We start from the raw sequence: 20833 nt of genomic DNA, 5'->3' as shown, positions 1-20833 counted from the left end.
GATATTTCATAAGAAAAGGAAAGAATTAGAACATAATGAATATTTGTGGTTTTTTGTTTGTTTTTTTAAATCAAAGGAACAGTCACCAAAATCAAAAGCACACAAGCTATATACAGTACATACGTACCTCTGCCCAATGCTTCAGCTGAAAAGGTTCCCAGAGTGGCTTACATATACAGTGGTACTGCTGTTTAAGAACAGTCCAGTTTAAGAACGATTTGGTTTAGAAACTCGGGAAAACTGGAAATAGTGTCCCGGTGTGCGAACTTTACCTCGGTCTAAGAACGGAATCCGAATGGTGGAAGGACACCGGTGGCGGGAAGCCTCATTAGGGAAAGCGTGCCTCGGTTTAAGAATGGTTTTGGTTTAAGAACGGACTTCTGGAACGGATTAAGTTCGTAAACCGAGGTACCACTGTAATCAATTTTAGAAGACAATCCAAAAAACAAAGCACAAAAGGAAAAAGGCTGAGGAAAATTGTCTTCCAAAGCTTGGATGGAGGCTAATGCTGGTACTTAAACATGCACACAAGCAGTGTGTCTGCTAATACAGTCATTAGTTTACAACAACAACAACAGCAACAATTTATTTATCCCCAGCCACTCTGGGCGGCTCCCAACAGAATATTAAAAACACGACAAAAGATCAAACATTAAAAACTTCCCTAAACAGAGGTGCTTTCAGATGTCAGATAGTTGTTTACTTCCTTGACATCTGATGGGAGGGCGTTCCACAAGGTGGGCGCCACTACCGAGAAGGCCCTCTAAGATCAGTATCAGCAAATACTATCTATAAAGCATGAACATCACAAAGTAAGTCTACAGCACTCTTCATGACAAAGTTGTACCTCATTTCCTGTAGATGGGTTTGCTGTTGGATTTTTCACCTGAAGGCTTGATGGCCAGTGATGGGGAGGATGATCACGAACTGGAGGCTGAATTCCTGGCCATTGTTGGAGGCCAGCCAGATCCAAAACGGAAACCAAATGGAAAAAGTAAGTGGCTGCCGCCAGGCCCTTGTAGTGTTGCCTGTTGCTTAAGAAAGTGACTTGAGCGCTATGGAGTGTGTGACTGTGTGTATGGGGTGCATCTTGAGCCCAAGACACAATCTGTCACCCAACTCTGCAGTAAAGGGGGAAGCTGCCTATAACATGTCCTTCCCTTCCTCGTTATCTCTGTGCTTTCTTTGAACTCTTGAAATGTCCTGAATTTCCCATCCCTCCCATTGGATATTATAGACGGCTCTTCAGGCTGCACAAATTTCCCACTCAGCCCCCACCTTTATGCTGCTGAGCAGTGATTGTTTTGGGCTGCAGTACTAGGGACACGGGTGGCGCTGTGGGTTAAACTACAGAGCCTAGGACTTGCCAATCAGGTCGGCGGTTCGAATCCCCGCGACGGGGTGAGCTCCCGCTGCTCGGTCCCTGCTCCTGCCAACCTAGCAGTTCGAAAGCACATCAAAGTGCAAGTAGATAAATAGGTACCGCTCCGGCGGGAAGGTAAACGGAGTTTCCGTGCGCTGCTCTGGTTCGCCAGAAGTGGCTTAGTCATGCTGGCTACATGACCCGGAAGCTGTACGCCGGCTCCCTCGACCAATAAAGCGAGATGAGCACCGCAACCCCAGAGTCGGCCACTACTGGACCTAATGGTCAGGGGTCCTTTTACCTTTACTAGGAACTTTGTACTACTTTCTTGGGGTAACTGTCAAGAACAGTTGGCCACCTGGTACTTCAATGTCAATGCCACAGTTCACCTTAAGCTTGGTTGCCACCACCTTTGACCTCTCCCCACATCAGCATGGACCCCAGTCATGCATCTTGGGGCCTCACTGCAAGTGAGGGCACCCCTTCTCCCCCCCCCCCATTCACACTCTACTTGTGGCCTTGCCAAAGGCCTCCTTTATCATTTTGAAGCAAAGCCAGTAGACACGTCCAACTACTCCCAAGTGCTTGATGAAAGAATCTATTGAAGACTTGCAAGTTTCAAAGAACTAGAATCTTTCGCTCTGAGTACTCCTTTTCCTGGTCTTCTGACGGCTCTGTTGTTGTTTATTTAATTATTATTTTTCTCCGCTAAGCATTTGCAGTTGTTTCAAAACCTGTTCTGAAATCCCTTTTGGACTAATCTTGAGTTGATTTTGTGACGTGATAAGGGCCCGTTGTTTGCTTTTTCTTTCTAGCTCCTTTGCCAATGGAAGCTATTGAAAGAATGGCTGCTTTCTGCATGAAGGACCTTGACGAAGAGGATGGGGTAGAAGAGGAAGATTTGGAAGATGATGATGAACTCTTGGTAAAAAATTTCTTGGAGGATACTGTGGGGAGGAGGTGGTTGGAGACTGACAGTGGCATTACGTGGATAGAGAAGGGAATTCCCAAAGTGGCGAGGCAGAGGCAGGCTAAGACGGATCCTCTGAGAAGAAGGGGAAAGCCTGCTAAATAGAGAACAGGAGGTTGTTCTGGGCACACGGAGGAGAATAATAGAAAGCATATAGGCATTAATGAGAGAGGAGACAAAAGTGGCTTGTGGGTGCAGGAAAGACAGTTTCAGTTGGTATTATGGATCGGAAGTAAAGGGGTTGATTGGATGTTCTGGGAAAGATGTGTGGGAGAGGAACTAGGGATGGTACCAGGGCCGTCTTTAGCAGATGCGGCGCCGGGGTTCAAATATCCGCCCAGCAACCCCAAATTACCATAGATAGTGTTTGGGTGGCCCTTGCTGCCACTGCCAGCCATGGGGGGGGGCAACTCTCCCCCATGCCACTGCGGGAGAGCGGTCTTCGCAGAGGCCTGGGAGGGAAGTTGCGCGCCCGCCAGCCATATGATTGGTGGGGCGCAGCTTCCATCCATAGCTGTCAACTTTCAGATTTGAAAATAAGGGATCAGCAGCCTCACTTGTCCCGGGGACAGTCTACAGGATATCTAACAATCCGGGATAGCAGCAGGAAACGGCGCTGAAATAAGGGAATTTCCCGCAAAAAAAAAAAAAAGGGAAGGTTGACAGCTATGCTTCCATCCTAAGCCTCTGCGGGGATCACTCTCCTCCTGAGGAGGCTTGGGAGGCAAGCTGCATGCCTGCCAACCTTATGGTTGGCGGGGCGCAGCTGGTGGGCATGCGGGGAAAGGGGAGGCCGCCAGCCAAGCTGCACAGCTCCCCAACTGAGAGGCTGGTGCCCTGGCGCGACGCACCACTAAGCCCTATGGGAAAGATGGCTGTGGGTGGTACAGTTCTGGGTGGATGGAAAGGGGAAAGATGGGGGCAGATCAAGCTTTGCTTCAGATTTTGTCAGTCTTTCCTTGAAGACTACAAAATTTGAATGTATTCTCAATATTGTTCTCTTCCATGTAGGCTGAACTCAATGAAGTCCTTGAGGAAGATGCTGAAACCAAGGATGCTCCAACACTTTCTCCTGCTCCTGTTAAGGTGCGAACCCCCCTTCCGGCTTGGGCTTCTTCCTCTTTTCTTCTTGTTGGGCACTTTTTAAATTGCAGATGAAACTGATGTTGAAGAATTTCATTCTTTCCCTTGGACTTGTTAGCACTAGTTGATAACCCACAGGCCAGTAGCCAATTTTGCAGTCTTGCTTGTAAATACAAGGGAGCAGCAAGCAGGACTTCCAGCTCTCATGTATCTCATAAAACAAAAAGCTCTGTCGAAATTGCCAAGAACGTGTGTAGTAGCTAAGGAGAAGAGCTGTAATCTGGAGTGTCCCATGTTCAAATGTTGCTTTAGTCATGAACCTGCTGGTTGGTCTTTGCACTAAGGGAGGGAGGGGAGGGAGCTAACCCCTGGCCCCCCAGAAGTTACTGGACTGCAACTCCTATATTTCATTTTTTAATGCATTGCATTAATTTTATAATAACCACACAAAAAAGTCAAACCATAATTTTTAGCTCATCTGTATATACAAACCACAGCATCACCATACCCTTGACTTCCCTCCACTCCCCCTCTCGGTTCCATTGTTTTCTTCTTATTCATGCACGTCCATAAAGCCTTATATTCTTGACAGTCCAATTTTAAAACCTTATTCATCTCATTACAAGTGGCTTTTAAAAGTTCAACTAATGTAGAAATCTATACACAGAGCTTTAAAAATGCATTAAACATTTCCCTTTTTAAAAAAATCAAAGTCCTTTCTTTCTTGGGTTTCAAATTACCTAATTTGTCCTGCATAGTTCACTAATTTATTTTGCCAACCTTCGCTATCTTCTTTGGTGGTGGCTTCTTCCTTCTGTGGGCACAACTCCTATATTTCCTGACCATTTGCCATGGTGACTGAGGCTGATGGGAGTTTGGAGTCCCAACAGCAGTTGCAGGACCACAGGATAGACTCCTCAACCTTATCCTCACCCAGCTGTAATAGAGGAATGGCACAGTGGCGTAGCGTGGGGGGTGCAGGGGGGGCTGGCCGCACCGGGCGCAACATCTGGGGGCTAGGGTTAGGGGGCGCAAATCCACAGGTTAGGGGGCACAAATCCACAGGTTAGGGGGTGCAAATTACTTGCCTTGCCCCGGGTGCTGACAACCCACGCTACGCCACTAGAATGGCAACAGTGTTCTACACCACAGGGCAGTTGCTGTAACGCTTAATGACATAGTGTGCATGTGCGTGAAGTGCTTTGGACTTCTCTGCAGCAGGGGTGGGCCCCCTTTTTAAACCAAAGGGAGGGCTGCATTTGCTTCTGGGCAACCTTCCCACGGCCACATGCTAGTGATGGGCAGGGACAGAGGCAAAAGCGGGCATGGCAGCAAAGGTAAATGGTAACTTTCAGTTTCTAAGCGCACTCTCACATTCCTCTCTGTCTTCCATTCAGACAAACAAGAGGCGTTATTGGAATTCAAGTAGACACTTAGGGTGCAAAACAGGGCCAGTGAAGAGAGTAGTGCTAATAATAATAATTTAATGATTTATTAAATAATAACTGTTAACTAATAGCTAACAGAGAGAGCTTTAGGGAGTCCAAATCCTTAAAACAGCCTCATATAGTAGGTCCATAGTAATAATTAAGGCTTAGGATGATAGCAAGAGAGCGCAGCTTTGACAATGAGGCAATGACTTCTGTTTTTCATACTGAGAGTATGCTCTCTTTTTCCTTCTATAAAATGATCTTGCTCCGGCTGCATTATAGTGCACAGACAGGTGGGTGTTTCTGCAGGGGAGTGGAGGGACAAGGCCACTTACTTCCTTGCCCAGCGTCTGGAACTGTTGGGGCGGGGGGGGGGGGGCATGGCGTCAGATGTGCAATGTCTTGTACAGATCAGCAGTGGACAAATGTGGGGATTGGGTTTGTTTTTTCCCTGGGAAAAAAATGGTCTGTTTCGTGCTTTCCCAGACAAATAATACCCCTGCTGATTCCAGCAGCACGGAATCCGTTTTGCTAGAAAGACTGGCCATGTACAAAGCTGCAGCTGCTAACGCAAAGCAAGCCAACGAAAGCTCCAAAGTGCGTCGCTATGAAAGGGGGATCAAGGTAAGCCACCAGATATTCACCGAAATATAATTTTGAAATTTGGCAATCAGATCTTCTAGGTTTTGTATGAAAAACTATCAGAAATTGAATTTTTTAATACCGTATTTACTCAAGTCTAATGCACACTTTTTTTGCCAAATGATGCTGCAAAAAATTGGGTGCACATCAGATTCAATGGAACATTAAAGGTAAAGGTACCCCTGGCCGTTAGGTCCAGTCACGAACGACTCTGGGGTTGCGCGCTCTTCTCGCTCTATAGGCCGAGGGAACCAGCGTTTGTCCGCAGACAGCTTCCGGGTCATGTGGCCGGCATGACTAAGCCGCTTCTGGTGAACCAGAGCAGCGCATGGAAACACAATTTACCTTCCAGCCAGAGTGGTACCTATTTATCTACTTGCACTTTGACATGTTTTCGAACTGCTAGGTGGGCAGGAGCAGGGACCGAACAATGGGAGCTCACCCCGTCGTGGGGATTTGAACCGCCAACCTTCTGATTGGCAAGCCCTAGGCTCTGTGGTTTAGACCACAGCGCCACCTGCGTCTCATGGAGCATTAGACTTGAGTAAATACGCACCTTGCTACCAGCTTCTAGCTGGCGGTGAGAAGCAGGCTCTGTCCCACCCATCAGTGGAGAGGTTTAAAGGACTCTGCACCTTGTTGCCGGTTCTCACTAGAATGTGAGAGGGGAGAGATGAAAGCAATCTCAGAGCCTGCTCTTGATCTCTAAGCTACAGTAAGCCATTACATCTGCACTGGCCCTCACCATTAGAATCATAGACTCATAGAGTTGGAATAGACCACAAGGGCCATCGAGTCCAACCCCCTGCCAAGCAGGAAACACCATCAGAGCACTCCTGACATATGGTTGTCAAGCCTCTGCTTAAAGACCTCCAAAGAAGGAGACTCTACCACACTCCTTGGCAGCAAATTCCACTGTTGAACAGCTCTTACTGTCAGGAAGTTCTTCCTAATGTTTAGGTGGAATTAGGGTGTAAGGAAAGAGTTACAGCCTTGGCAGACGTAGGAGGCAGCAGTACCAAACATGAGGAGATCTTGTGTCTGATTAGATGAGCAAGGATGTAAAAAAAATGGAAAGGTTTGAGCAAGAGTTTGAAGTATTGAAGGTAGGAGCAACAATGTGATGGATGTGAAGACTTAAAGGAAGCCAGTGGGAATGTCTTTTAAATTTTTCTAAAGACACAGATGGTGGCTTCAGAGCGATGTGGGGAAATAATATTTTGGTATGTGTGAAATACATAGGTTTATGGGTGGCGAGAGCCCTCTCATTCTCAGCTTGTGTTTTAAGTTTCTGAAACGTGCATGTTACACTATATACATTCTTCCCTCAGACTCTGGAAAACTTGTTGACCTCTGTGAAGAAAGGCAAAAAGATTGACGAAGATGAAATTCCTCCACCAGTGTCTACAGGAAAGGTCACAAATTCCCAGCAGCAGGGCTCTCCTTTGGAGACAGCTCCAGCCTCACAGGTCTCCTCCACTTTGGATGAAACTACAATTGCTGCCAATCACCTTCCTCCAGAGTCAACTCCTGCGGCTCCTGAGCAACCACCTTCTCGAGCACTGCCTCTACCTGAACTATCCCCCAAGCTGCCACCACCAGTACTTCCAAAACCAAAGATTTCTCCACCTCCTCCTGTGGCACTTAGATCCCCAGAGGCTCCACAAGAAAAATCTGCCGTTGTGGCACCTTCCCCTTCTTTGGGTTAGTACTTAATGCAAACATGCTGCATAAAAAAGAGAGAGAGAGAGAGAGAGAGAGAGATGTTTGACGGGTGATTGGGGTGGCTGTGGAAACCCAGTCAGAAGGGTGGGGTATAAATTATTATTATTATTATTATTATTATTATTATTATTATTATTATTATTATTATTTGACGGGTGATTGGGGTGGCTGTGGAAACCCAGTCAGAAGGGTGGGGTGTAAATTATTATTATTATTATTATTTGACGGGTGATTGGGGTGGCTGTGGAAACCCAGTCAGAAGGGTGGGGTATAAATTATTATTATTATTATTATTATTATTATTACTACTACTACTACTACTACTACTACAAACATATTTCACCATGGGTTAAAGGAGGGGTTGCCAAGTAATGATGATGATGATGATGATGATTTATTTATTTATACCCTGCCCATCTGGCTGGGTTTCCCCAGCCACTCTGGGCGGCTTCCAACAAAATATTAAAATACAATAGTCTGTTAAACATTAAAAGCTTCCCTAAACAGGGCTGCCTTCAGATGTCTTCTAAAAGCCTGGTAGTTGTTTTTCTCTTTGACATCTGGTGGGAGGGCGTTCCACAGGGTGAGTGCCACTACCAAGACGGCCCTCTGCCTGGTTCCCTGTAACTTGGCTTCTTGCAGTGAGGGAACTGCCAGAAGGCCCTCGGCGCTGGACCTCATTGTCCAGGCAAAACGATGGGGTGCCTTCCAGGTGTTTCTTGGACTCCCAAGTCCCATCAGCATGGCCAGCAACTGGGATGATAGGGGTTGTCGTCTAGCAACATCTGGAGGGCTATGGGGTCCCCACCTCTAGGTTAAAGCTATGTTTAGCCTTGACATGTTTTTCAGAACTGTTTTTAGCCTGGTAGTCAAGTAGGTGTCACAATCAGGACTTAAACAGGGCCCCAGGTTCAAATTCTTACGGTGCTTATTGGATGGGCTTGGACACTCTACTGTCTTTCAACCCACCTTTGATGTCAGAGAACTCAGTAGGAATGGGCTTTGTGATTTCTAACAAGAAATCACAAACTGAATCAAAACCAATTGAAGCACTAGAGAAAATTGAAAAAGTTATTTTCTTTAAAAAGTATACAAATATCATGTAACTTTGGTTCTTTCTTTGCCCTGCCCCAATGAATAGGAGCTATCCTTTTATTTTTCTTGCTCTAGTCAGCTGTGTTTTGGCTGGCACAATTTAGTTTCAACACTTTAAAAAGTGGTGTCACCACTTCCAGTCGCTTTGGATTGGATTGTGTGGGGGAGTGACATGAATGAAAAGAAAACCCCACGCTAATACATCATGGTTAATGACTGTATTTCTTCTTTATGTCATTTGATGCTATAACCAGCCCCGTGACCTAAAGGTGAAGGTCAGGACAGAAATTTTAATTAGAGATACATTAATTAAAACCCTATTTAGACAACCTGTGCCCCAAACATAATGGCAAGGATGCCAAGAGTCCTTCAGTTTGTTGCATGCAACTCACATCGCTTACATGTTGCCTTGTGTTTCTCTAACGGCTGATCCTCGTGGCAAGTTGCTTTTGAAACTGATGTGAACCTCAAGAGCAGTTTGTGTAATGTTGTGTGGGGTGGGGGACCGAAAAAAAACCTCACAGGGACACACAGCCCACGTTGTTCTCTGGATCCCAGTCTTTCAGATTGCTTTGACAGGCATGTGCAACAGCATGTTCTACATCTCTGTCTTGCTAGTAGTGATCTCTGTTAGCTGCTCCGGGAGTCTTTTTGACTACAGAACACAGTGTGTGGTTTGCTGTGCCTAATAAAGGATATTTGATTTGATTTGACTGCAGAACACACTTAAAGTGCTTTGCAAAATCTGCTTCTCCTCAGATTCCAAAAGCTCCAGTACCCAGGTGCTGCTGCAAGCCAGACAGCGGGAATACAAGCTGGCTGCTCTGCGGGCTAAACAGGAAGGCAGCATTGAAATGGCTACTAAGTACTACCGCATAGCCAAGGTACGTGCACTTCTACAGCAAGACAGAGGTCCTTTTTGCAAGAGGTCAGGAAAAACAGTGCTCCGTGGGGAGAAGGATCGTCACCAAAGTTGCTATCTCTTTCTGCAGACACTCGCAAGTGTCCCTATTTTCCAGGGACACCCCTGATTTAGAGAAGCTGTCCCGATTTCTGATTCGATCCCATTCCTTGGGATGTCCCTATTTTCATTGGAGAAATGTTGGAGGGTGTGGAGTTATCTGACCCCAGAGCCGTCTGAAAGCAATCCTGTATAGGGAATTTATACAAGTAACTTTTATGTTAATGTTTTTCAGAGCCTTGACCCTCTTTTAGCATCTGTGGGTAAAGGAGAGGCAGTGGATCTCAGTCATCTGCCTCCACCTCCAGGTAAGAATAGTTGGGTGTTCCAAGTTGTGTCCCCTGCGCATGAGCTTTGGTTCTCTCCATATCATTTGCTAACTTCCTTGTAGAGATATGGCACACCAGTTCTACTTCTAGTAAAAAGCAGGTAGAAGTGCATTGATTAATTCCATAATATGAAATAGCTAGCTAATCCAAAAAGTAATCCCAGTTATATTTCATGTGTTGAAACTCTTGAATCAGATGTTTCCTGCCTTCCCAACCTGAAACACATGTCATTACAAAAATCCTAGAATAATCCTTGAGGGACAGTCACTCCTGATTCAGGTAACTTAACAAGACTTCTGGTAGTAATAATAATAATTTTATTTACAGTGGACGCTCGGGTTGTGAACGTGATCCATGCAGGATGCACATTCTCAACCCACAGCGTTCGCAACCCATGTCTGCGCATGTGCAAAACGCGATTCAGTGCTTCTGCGCATGTGCGACCGCCGAAACCCGGACGTAACCCGAGGTCTGACTGTAGACCCTTCCCATCTGGCTGGATTTCCCCAACCACTCTGAGCTGCTTACAGTACATATAAAACATAATCAAACATCAAACATGAAAAGATGGCATGTAAAGAAATTGAAGGTACCTTTTTGCACCTTTGGTGGACGTGCCCAAGGATTAAGGCTTTCTGGGAGATGATTTATAATGAAATGAAAAAGGTATTCAAATATACCTTTCTGAAGAAACCAGAGGCATTTCTCCTGGGCATGGTTGGCCAATTGGTGTTAAAGAAGGATAGAACTTTCTTTATGTATGCTACAACGGCAGCAAGAATACTTATCGCAAAGTATTAGAAGACACAAGAACTACCCACTCTGGAAGAATGGCAGATGAAGGTGATGGACTATATGGAATTGGCGGAAATGACCGGCAGAATCCGAGACCAGGGAGAAGAGTCAGTGGAAGAAGATTGGAAGAAATTTAAAGACTACTTACAGAAACATTGTAAAATTAATGAATGTTAGAATGATGCTGGATTGAAGTTAAGCGGGATTTTTTAGCAACAATGTTAAGGAATATGTAAAAATGGATTGTTAATGGTGATAATTTAAAGCTATAATATATCAAGATAAAAGATTAAGATAAAATTAAAGAGGGAAAGGATTTGCTGAATTAACCAATTGAATTGGAATGCAAGAAGGGGAGGTGTGGGGAGGTCGGGGAAACAAGTAAATGAAAAATATGAAATGGAAAGACTGATTTGTTTTTAAAGGTTTTTATTTTGTTATTTTGTGTGTTTTTTTACTCTTTTTATTTTTATTTTTCTTCTCCAATCTTTGTAATATATTGAAAACTTTAATAAATATCTTTTTTTAAAAAAAAAGAAAAGATGGCCAGGTGGTAAGATGGCAATGGCAGCGGCCACCCCAGTTGAGCCCCCATTCAGGGTTTCTAACACTCTCAGGTGCAAAGGAAAAGCTGATGCAGCCAGTACTGGCTTCACAGTCTTCAGGAAGCCAAATTCTTCCAAGGCTCCTCTCAGGCTGAAGCTTTGTGTACATTACCTAGGAGTGTCTCAATGAATTTAGGAGGACTTGTTTCTTAATAGACATGCATAGGAACAAGTTGTAAGTGCTTTATTTATACTATTCTACTCACAAAGCTAACACAAAGAACTAAGGCATGTTGGTTGTCCTCCAGAATGGCCAGGGTCTAGTCATATGAAGGGAGCTTGAGACTGTTTAAAAAGGATGAAATCTCATCTTTGCTTACGTTGGTGCAAAGTTGCATCCCAGATCATTGCATGTTTTTGGCTAGGAGAGTGCACATCCTTGGTCTTGTCAGAAAGAAGATGGATTCCGCTTGTTCTAAATATTTGGTCTGCGTCTTACTCTTGTTACCTTTCTGTTTCTGGGGTGGGGCATTCAGACAAACAGGAAAGTCTTTGTATGGTGACTGCTCAGTGGTGAGACTTGCCCTTTCTTGTAGCCTGAGAAAGGGAGCCATAACCCCTGAGATTCGCTCACAGCTCAGGCCTATCCTGCCTTTGGATCGAATGATCCCCAAGGCAGCTTGCAATCGTTTGCAGTAATACACTACTTGTACACAAACCACAGCCCCTTGCTACTCAACAGCTCTTGGTCTCCTGGCTGACGGCAGGGGCCAGGGTGTGTTTCTCTTCTGCTCTGAACCGTCAGGGCAAAGTGCATTGGAGCAGGGGCATTGCGAACATTTGGTCTTAATAGCTCAGCACTCCATGGGTGTTTGGGGCAGGATGGTGGTAGAATGCAACATGGAAGTGTTATATTGAAGAGCCTTCTGAAAGACTCATTGACTGCTGGTTTCAGTAGGGAAGGGCGCTGCCAGCCTACTGTGAATTGGCTTATTGTCATGCAACTGCTAGTTATTTTTCTTCTGCAGATCAGCTGCCCAAGGAGATGTTGTCCCCAAGTGTTCCACAGTCGCCTGTAGCTACAGCAACAACACCTCTTGCACAGGCTGCAACCCCACTGGCACCGGGAGTCTCAAGTACAGGAGGTAAGAACCCAGTAAGGCTTTCTTGCTTCTAGTTGTCCTGAGAATATTGCTTCACTGTGCAGAGCCTGCAGCTCAGCTTCTTGTAGTATAGACATTCTGCATCTTTTTTCTTTGGGGCTTTGCTTGCTAGTTTTTCTGCAGGTGGAAAAAGTTCTCTTGGGATGCAGCTTGCACCCTGCAGTAGGCCTGGCCCCTTATGTCACTTTCCTAGTTCTGCCGAGTTAATAGATCTGATTCCCTAGAATTGTATAGGACTTTGCATGATGAATTTGGGTATTTTTCATGATCTGATTTAGCGTGTTTATTTTACTTGTATTTAATAAAGCTTTAAAACTGAAACTGCCAAGTTTGTCTAGTATTTATTTGCAGCTGGCATCTGCTCACCGTTGCTAATGAACTTCTGAAAGGATTTTTTTTGGCAGAAAAATAGAAAACTGCAAAAAAAAAAAAATCTGCCTTGTATCACTGACCCTCAAATTCAAAGAATAGTTTTCCTCAAGGCCATCTTTTTAACAAATATGTCATGTGTGTAAACTGTTCAGTCTTAAGCATATTTTTGACAGACTGAAGATGATTGATAAGTGCTCTTACAAGTCTAATAAAGGATCAAGGAGACTTTTGATCTTGACCCAACATAGAAGTTTTAAGTGAACATAGTGTTTTATGTCTAGTGTAGTGGTTTTCAATCTCCTTTTCCCTCCCCTGACCTTTAGAAAATTGCTTAGGGCCTCACAAGACCACCTAATAAACTCATATTTTAACAGCCATAAGCTAACTTTTCTAAGATGATGGTTATGCTTCTGGTTTAATGATAAAGAAAAATAGTGCCAGCATCATAATTAAAAACAGTGCCGTATAATGGAAAATCATAGGCTTTCAGTCAGGCCACTGTGAAGAACTCCTTTGACTGGTTAAATTTTAGGGAAAAATTAGAGTGTTGTATTTTGAAAAGCCAGTGGCTTGTCATTCTGGTTGATATATTTGGTCTTGGTAAAAATAAGGCCCAGGTCCCTCGCAGGGGGAAAAAATCAGTCAGATGCAGGGCCAGGTACAGATCTTATGGGCTATTGTGCAGCATTTCAGTGGACCTTCTGAATGGAGCTTAGACCAGTTTGAGAGCTTTGGTTCTAAAGAAGGCAAGATCAGTTTGGAGAGGAGTATGGCATATTGTCATTTTTGTTTGATCTTCAAAACAATGTCATAAATAAGAGGGGAAACCATTCATTTTCCACCCATGCAGAATGAGAAGCAGTAATCCTATCCTAAACTCCCAGGAATATAAATTTAGCTAATCAGGAACTGACGTCTTGTAAAACCTTGTTTTTGATAAGCCACCCACCCACCCCTTCCTAGTCTCACTTTCTTGCATGCAAGAATGGACTGACATAGAGTTGCCTGCTTTGTTTCCAGATGTGCCCCCGCCTCCTCGAGATATTATGGAGGCACTGCAGCAGAGGATGGACAGATACAAGACAGCAGCAGCCCAGGCAAAGAGCAAAGGAGATGACAGGAAGGCTAGGATGCACGAGCGAATTGTGAAGGTGAGGGACCTGCTTTCTTTACGCTTTTGCTCGCTAGCTTTCCTGCTCAAATGTTACGTAGCCCAGATCTTGTGGTCATACTGGTGAGGAGCAGATAGAGAAAAAGCAACTTGCTTCCTGCTGCAACATAACTGGGCTCATGGTGGCTGGAATATGCTAATAAGTATTTTCCTCTTGCCGCCTAATGAACAGATACAGAATCGTGATGATTTTTGCAGAAAATCACAGTTTCCGGGTGTAGAAACTGAATTAAAATGTTGGTTCTGTTTATTTTGATATTCGGGAATTGTGATCAATAACGAGCGTTTGTATCACACATGCCACTTGTGTAACTCTTTGGGGAAATTACTGGCCCTGAGAAATCCTCAAGGATCACCCCCCACAGCAGTCGTAGGTCTCAACATTTTCTTCCCACCCATTCTGCTTTTAGTTCACTATAAATTGGGGAGTCTGCTTGCCCATCCTCAGCGAGCAGGATGAGGCAGAAGGGGTGTGCTAATGTCATCTTATTGCAGCAAAAGGTTTAAAACCCCTTAACATCCAGTCATTTTAACAATTAATTTGTAATGTTTTTAAATGGTTTTCTATATTTTATTGTATAAGTCGTGTTGTACACAGCCCTGATATTTATGAGAGGGCAGTATATAAATAATTTGATTGATTGATTAAAGCAGGCCAGACTAGAACCAAAGCTAGTTTTCACTTGCTCTGAAGTTCTCCTTGTGCTGCTATCTAATTTAGCTCAAGAACAGAATTCCTGATTGACTGTAAGCCCTCTGTTAATTTCATTGGTAGATTAAAAACATACAGCAGCTCAACAATGCGGTCTGTGCTTTGCTTAAAAATGAGCAACACTTGTAAAATCTGTAGGACTTGGAGATAAAAGTGTTAAAACCCAAGTGGCACTGAAAGAACAGTTCAGAATGAGCAAAGTTAAAAAATAGAAATTCAAATGCAGGGCAAGAGATACCAAAAGATGAACTGATTCTACTTACAACTCCAGAAGCAGCAAGCTGGTATGAGCTAAGGATTTGGGCGATTCTAGGATGAGAGCCACCCAAGTTACTGCCATTTAAAGCACAGATGTTTAATGAGTGTACAGGCAGAACAATTGCTTTATTAACAATGTTCCTGATAATAAGTAAGCAAATATGCATACTCTCATACCTTGTTTTTTGCTGCAGCTATCCCAAGAAAAGTCGCGTTTCTCACCCTTTTTCTAGAAAGACCATGCTCCCAAATTAGGGATTTCAGCTTCTGTTTCTGTTTCCCTCTTCAGCAATATCAAGAGGCCATCAGAGCTCACAAGGCAGGAAAACCTGTTGAGTTTGGTGACCTCCCTGTTCCCCCAGGTATGTAACTTTCAATCTTGTTATCGGAAGTTGGGGAGGCAAGGATGCATCTGGCAAATGCTGCCCTCTTGTGGCAACATCATGTTAGGTTACCCCAAAGTAAAAAAAAGGTAAAGGGACCCCTGACCATTAGGTCCAGTCGTGACCGACTCTGGGGTTGCGGCGCTCACCTCGCTTTATTGGCCGAGGGAGCCGGCGTATATCTTCTGGGTCATGTGGCCAGCATGACTAAGCCGCTTCTGGCGAACCAGAGCAGCGCACGGAAACGCCGTTTACCTTCCCGCCAGAGCAGTACCTATTTATCTACTTGCACTTTGACGTGCTTTCGAACTGCTAGGTTGCCAGGAGCAGGGACCAAGCAATGGGAGCTCACCCCGTCGCGGGGATTCGAACCGCCAACCTTCTGATCGGCAAGTCCTAGGCTCTGTGGTTTAACCCACAGCGCCACCCGCATCCCAAAGTAACTCCAAAGTAACTCTATCTAAATCAGGCGTGGCCAAACATGGCCCTCCAGATGTTTTGGGACTACAACTCCCATCATCCCTAGCTAACAGGACCAGTGGTCAGGGATGATGGGAATTGTAGTCCCCAAACAGCTGGAGGGCCAAGTTTGGCTATGCCTGATCTAAATAGATGGCTCTTCTGAGTTTTCTTCTTGATTTCCAGCTTAAGCTTCCATCACACAGGGAGATCTTGGGCATTATAAGAAGCCCCGCCAATAGATGCCCACATCACAACATCTTCTAGCACAAGAGGGCTCCCACCCCAACTCATGCACTCCCTGCATCCCCCCAAGTTGGCTCTGGGGAGTTGGGAAAACCCCCAAAACAGCATGTAGAAAGAGGAGAGGTCAGATCATTACATCAGGCAAGCAAGAAATGCGCTGATGGAGCTATCTGCTTAGTGCTGTGTTGAATTCCTCCCTATGCTTCTAACTGCAAAGTTTGTGCCCTCCAGAATGAGACAAAGGGCTCAGCTGGCAATTGATAAGATTGCAGATGAAGGTGGCAGCCCTAAGCAAAATTATTTGGAAGGAAAGCGCTGAAGTGAGTGGCACCTATTTCAAATTATCCCAATTAGGGTCAGGGTTTTTAGCATTGTGTTTGCTTTGCTGAAAGCTGAAACTCCGTAAAAAAGGGGAAAAAGCAAAAAAACTCAGCCTGACCATGTACATCAGGCTTCCTCAACCTCGGCCCTCCAGATGTTTTTGGCTTACAACTCCCATGATCCCTAGCTAGCAGGACCAGTGGTCAGGGATGATGGGATGATGTAGTCTCAAAACATCTGGAGGGCCAAGGCTGAGGAAGCCTGATGTACATTGAAGGGACTGTCGTCAACACGCCCAGTTATCTTTAATATTTCATTGCTGGATTTTGCATAGGCTGCTTTGAGAGGTAGTTGGAAAGAAGTTATAAATACAGTGTGCTAATCGTGGCCATGTCCTCCACATTGACTCCTGTAGAATAACTGCAAACTCGTGATTTCTTTACTACACATTTGCTCGAACAAATGTGCTTGCATTTCTGTTACTTGTAGAAAGGGAGCAAGATCAGTGGGGCTTTGAAACCTTTGGCCACTTGAAATCTTGTTTCCTCCTGGCTTCAAAGATTTCAGTAGACATTGCCCTCAGTTTCAAGCTGTATCTTTAGAGCCATTGGCTGGAAATGTGTTTAATTTTTAAAGAACTGGTCTCAGATCCCAAAGAAGCTGACTTCTTCACTCAGTACCAAATTCTTTGCTTACACACAAACTTCTGGGTGCCATAGATCCATGTTCAGGCTATGGATGTTGTCAGGGAACTGCCATCGGAGCTGGAGGCGGAGAGGAGGCTCCAGAGGGATGGCGGAGAGGGTCCCAGTAGGGAGAGAGGCAGCCCATCCGATGGGGAAGGAAATCAGCGTAACACCAGTGGAGAAGGGGGGCAGATGGGGGAATCGGAGAGGTGGCTCCAGGACTCCTCGCCGGAGACCAGCGGAGAGGGCACAGGTACTCCGCTGCCCACACCCACTTTGCGCAGAAGACTTCCGCGCAGGCAGAGTAGGAGGAGACTGGACGTCAAACAGCTTCTATGCTGGAAGAGGTTCAAGAAACGCCCACTGACGGATTCTGCCAGCGACTGAGGCAGCCACGGAACTTGAGGCTGTCCAGGCAAAAAGGGTTCAACCAGGCAACCTAGCCAGGAGTAACGGCAACTTACGCACGAGCAACCCCTAGAACCATTACAGATGTGTTGGATAAATAGACAGGTTATGAGACTGAGCTTTTGGCCCTCCAGATGTTTCTGAACTACATCTCCCATCAACCCCAGCAAGCATGCCCAGTGGCCCAGGATGAGGGGAATTGTAATTCAGCAACCTCTGGTATATGCATGCAGACATTTAGCAGTAGCTTTCACCTTCTAATCAGTCACTATGTCATCTTTGGCAGGGTTCCCTCCAATCCAAGGAATGGAATCTTCAGGAGATCAAAGCTTTGCGGGGATCCTCGAAAAAGCCATGAAACTAGCCAATGAGGAGGATGAAGATGCTGAGGAGGCAAAACAGGTTGGGTTGCGTGCTAGTCAAAGTCCTGAATGAATTTGTGGAGAAGCATGCAAATTTGTATGCCTTGGTCATAGGTTAGACTAGAATATCCCACCACCCAACATCCCACCATCTCCAGGGGAACTGTTGGAATATAATGCAGTTTGGGAGTAGCTAGAAACTACTATTTGTACTCAAGACATATCTATTTGAGGGGTGGGGGAGGATTTTGTAGGCCTGTTTTAGTTTGCTTTCATTTCAAAATGTATGTACCATACCACTTCACCAGCTTCATCAGGTTCTCGAAGAAGGCTTACAACAAACTACAAGAAATTTTGGCTTCGCTTGAAAGCTGCCCAGATTTGTGAATGATCTTGAGTCTTTATCTTCTCTCCTGCTCATACTAGGCTTTTTCAGAAGGCGACAGCAGTGCCTTGCTGCTTCAGCCCTGTCTCCTTCAAATGGAGAAAAGCAACCTTCCTGCTGGATGCTTGGGAATAATAATAATAATTAATAAATAATAATAATAATAATAATAATGTATTTGTACCGCGCCACTCTAGGCGGCTTTCAACAAAGATCCAAAATACATTAAAATGATAGGAGCACGTTCCCAAGTAGGGAAGGGCACTGGTTGCAAGCGAGTGGATGGATGGAAGCTTGATAAAAGCAATCTTAAAACCATAGATTCTAAAGCCAACCCATCAGACAAATGTGATACAGCTACTCCACAACCAGATCCAAAGAAAGTCCTGAATAGGAAGGCCTTGCTAAGTTGTCTTAAATCTGGGATAAGAGTCAACCCAGGTGGGCAACTCTAGGGAAGGGTTTCTAAAGTAAGGAATCTTCTAAAGTAACAGAAAAGACCCCTGGATTTTACTAGCATAGTTCTGTTCCTCCGCCAGTGAAGACACACTAAGGAGGACACTTCCTTACATTCCCCCCCCCCCCAATGTTTGATGCTGCGGTGATGCTGAGCTCAGTTTTTGGTCATGTTGATCTAATTCAGTTTGGCAAGTGAAGTGTGGCAGGTGGCAGCCTTAGCTTGAGTTGTAGCGCATCATATTGTACCTACAAGTCCAGATTCATTCAGCAGAATTGTTGTCTTCCCTTGCAGATGCTCATTAAATGTATTAAGAACCTGTACTGGCCTGCAGCCAGTGGACACAGGTATGACAAGAGAGGATCAGAATTATTCCTCTATGCCACAGGTGCGGCAATGACCTTAATTGCCAGAAATGGGAAAAAAAGAATTTGTGCCAACAAAAACGGAATGGCAGGATAAATTATTAAACTGTATTGAATTGGATAGATTACCAGAGGCAATTATGGGACTCCCCAGACAAGAATTTCAAAAAGAATGGGGAAAATGTAAAGAATACTTTACAAAACAGTGCCCTAAAAAAGTCCAGTGCCCTGGACTTGTTTCGATTAATGTCTGCAGGAGACTTTGTGGTTTGTTTGTTTGTTTGTTTTATAAGTCATAATTTGAATAATCGTAATAACAACTCATAAAGGAAACAGTTCATAAGAAGTAAACATTAGGCCATGTACAGGATAAAGGAAGTCTTTTGTTTTATTGTTTGTTATATGTTATGTTATGTTTCTGTCTAATGGTGATGGATTTGTTTATTTGAGTTGTGGTGGATTTATATTGTAAATAAATAAAATTAAAATAAAATGTAAAAATGTAAAAAAGAGTGGGGGGAGAACCTGTACTGGCAACAGCATTACGTTTAAGAGCTGGTTGTGCAGTCAAGGTTTTAAGATTGAATGCTGTGTCATGAACAGAGTTTGGACTTCTCCAACTGCCTTGATATCCCTTGTGATTCCCTGTGGGTCAGGTTGGTCCTTTGTTGCACAAAGTAATGTTTTCGGGGATGTATCTCCTCTTTGGGACGCAGATGGCGCTGTGGGTAAAAGCCTCAGCGCCTAGGGCTTGCCGATCAAAAGGTCGGCGGTTCGAATCCCCGCGGCGGGGTGCGCTCCCGTTGTTCGGTCTCAGCGCCTGCCAACCTAGCAGTTCGAAAGCACCTTCGAGTGCAAGTAGATAAATAGGGACCGCTTACTAGCGGGAAGGTAAACGGCGTTTCCGTGTGCGGCTCTGACTCGCCAGAGCAGCGATGTCATGCTGGCCACGTGACCCGGAAGTGTCTCCGGACAGCGCTGGCCCCCGGCCTCTTGAGTGAGATGGGCGCACAACCCCAGAGTCTGTCAAGACTGGCCCGTACGGGCAGGGGTACCTTTACCTTTACCTTTATACTCACAGGTCTCAGGGCGATTCACAGGGCTTTTTAGTGAGAAAGGAATGTCTGCTCTTCATTGCGAAGGCACAGCATAATTGAGAAGTTGCAGTGCTCTGTTCGTAAACTGTTCCAATGGTTAATTCTTCTCCTGGCACTGCTAGCTGTTTCTTATTATTACTATTTATTTAAAAATATGAGTCAGACTCTCAAAACGGCTCTTTCGAAGTTGGCTTCAAATCCACGATCCCCAGAGTCTGTCAAGACTGGCCCGTACGGGCAGGGGTACCTTTACCTTTTACCTTTATCCCCTCTCTTGTTTTTTTCAGCCTGACCACCCAAACCAGCCTGCATCATCCAAACCAGCCAGCTCACCGCAGCCTAAGCTGCCCCCCCAGCCAGGCTCACGAGTCGCCCCTGCAGCTCCAAAGGCAACGGGGGCAGGTAAAAGTGCCTCAAAGGTCAACACAAAAGGTACCCCCACTTTTATTTATTGGTTTGCCTTTCATTCATAATATAAGCATGGTTTATAATATAAAATAGTGGCTTATGATGTGAGGAGACTTGATACGAAACAGAAGAGAGGCAATGAGGGAAGAGGAAAATAAGTAAATTCATGTACCAGCCTAAATACCAGTGACAGGAGACAATTTTTCAGAGAAGCTTGATCTTATCTGTGTGGTGGTGTCTAGGCTGGTGGGGAAAATGTTTAGATTCTGTGGTGTCCCTTTTCGCTTTTTATTGTAAAGTACCACAAGTACTGGGGACGCGGGTGGCGCTGTAGGTTAAACCACAAAGCCTAGGACTTGCCGATCAAAAGGTCAGCGGTTCGAATCCCCGCAATGGGGTGAGCTCCCGTTGCTCGGTCCATGTTCCTGCAAACAGTACGTCAAAGTGCAAGTAGATAAATAGGTACCACTCCGGCGGGAAGGTAAACGGCGTTTCTGTGCGCTGCTCTGGTTCGCCAGAAGCAGCTCTTCTCCTGCTTCCAAGGGGGGGGGGTTTGTTAATTTCAATATTAGAATTTAGCAATTTGTTAGTTATTTTCAAAGGTTTTAGCTCAGTCTCTTTGCTTTCGCTTATTTACAAAAA

At 45.0% G+C, this 20833-nt stretch overlaps 1 protein-coding gene across 1 annotated transcript in view; it reads left to right on the top strand.

Annotated features, from left to right (window-relative positions):
* The window catches only part of CC2D1A (coiled-coil and C2 domain containing 1A), a 55315-nt gene that overhangs the window by 4741 nt on the left and 29741 nt on the right, over positions 1 to 20833 (top strand). Inside the window, exons 3-14 of the mRNA XM_083419607.1 lie at positions 862 to 994; positions 2179 to 2288; positions 3345 to 3419; positions 5333 to 5470; positions 6820 to 7192; positions 9068 to 9192; positions 9505 to 9577; positions 11967 to 12083; positions 13494 to 13624; positions 14904 to 14976; positions 17404 to 17519; positions 20071 to 20215. Of these exons, the coding sequence (XP_083275733.1) occupies positions 862 to 994; positions 2179 to 2288; positions 3345 to 3419; positions 5333 to 5470; positions 6820 to 7192; positions 9068 to 9192; positions 9505 to 9577; positions 11967 to 12083; positions 13494 to 13624; positions 14904 to 14976; positions 17404 to 17519; positions 20071 to 20215 (1609 nt within the window). The remainder of the gene's footprint in view (positions 1 to 861; positions 995 to 2178; positions 2289 to 3344; positions 3420 to 5332; positions 5471 to 6819; positions 7193 to 9067; positions 9193 to 9504; positions 9578 to 11966; positions 12084 to 13493; positions 13625 to 14903; positions 14977 to 17403; positions 17520 to 20070; positions 20216 to 20833) is intronic.

This window comes from Podarcis tiliguerta, assembly GCF_965153285.1.
Source record: "Podarcis tiliguerta genome assembly, chromosome: 17".
In the NCBI taxonomy this organism is placed as follows: domain Eukaryota; kingdom Metazoa; phylum Chordata; class Lepidosauria; order Squamata; family Lacertidae; genus Podarcis; species Podarcis tiliguerta.
Note: the sequence above shows the minus strand (reverse complement) of the source record. Positions and strands in the feature narration are given on the sequence as shown.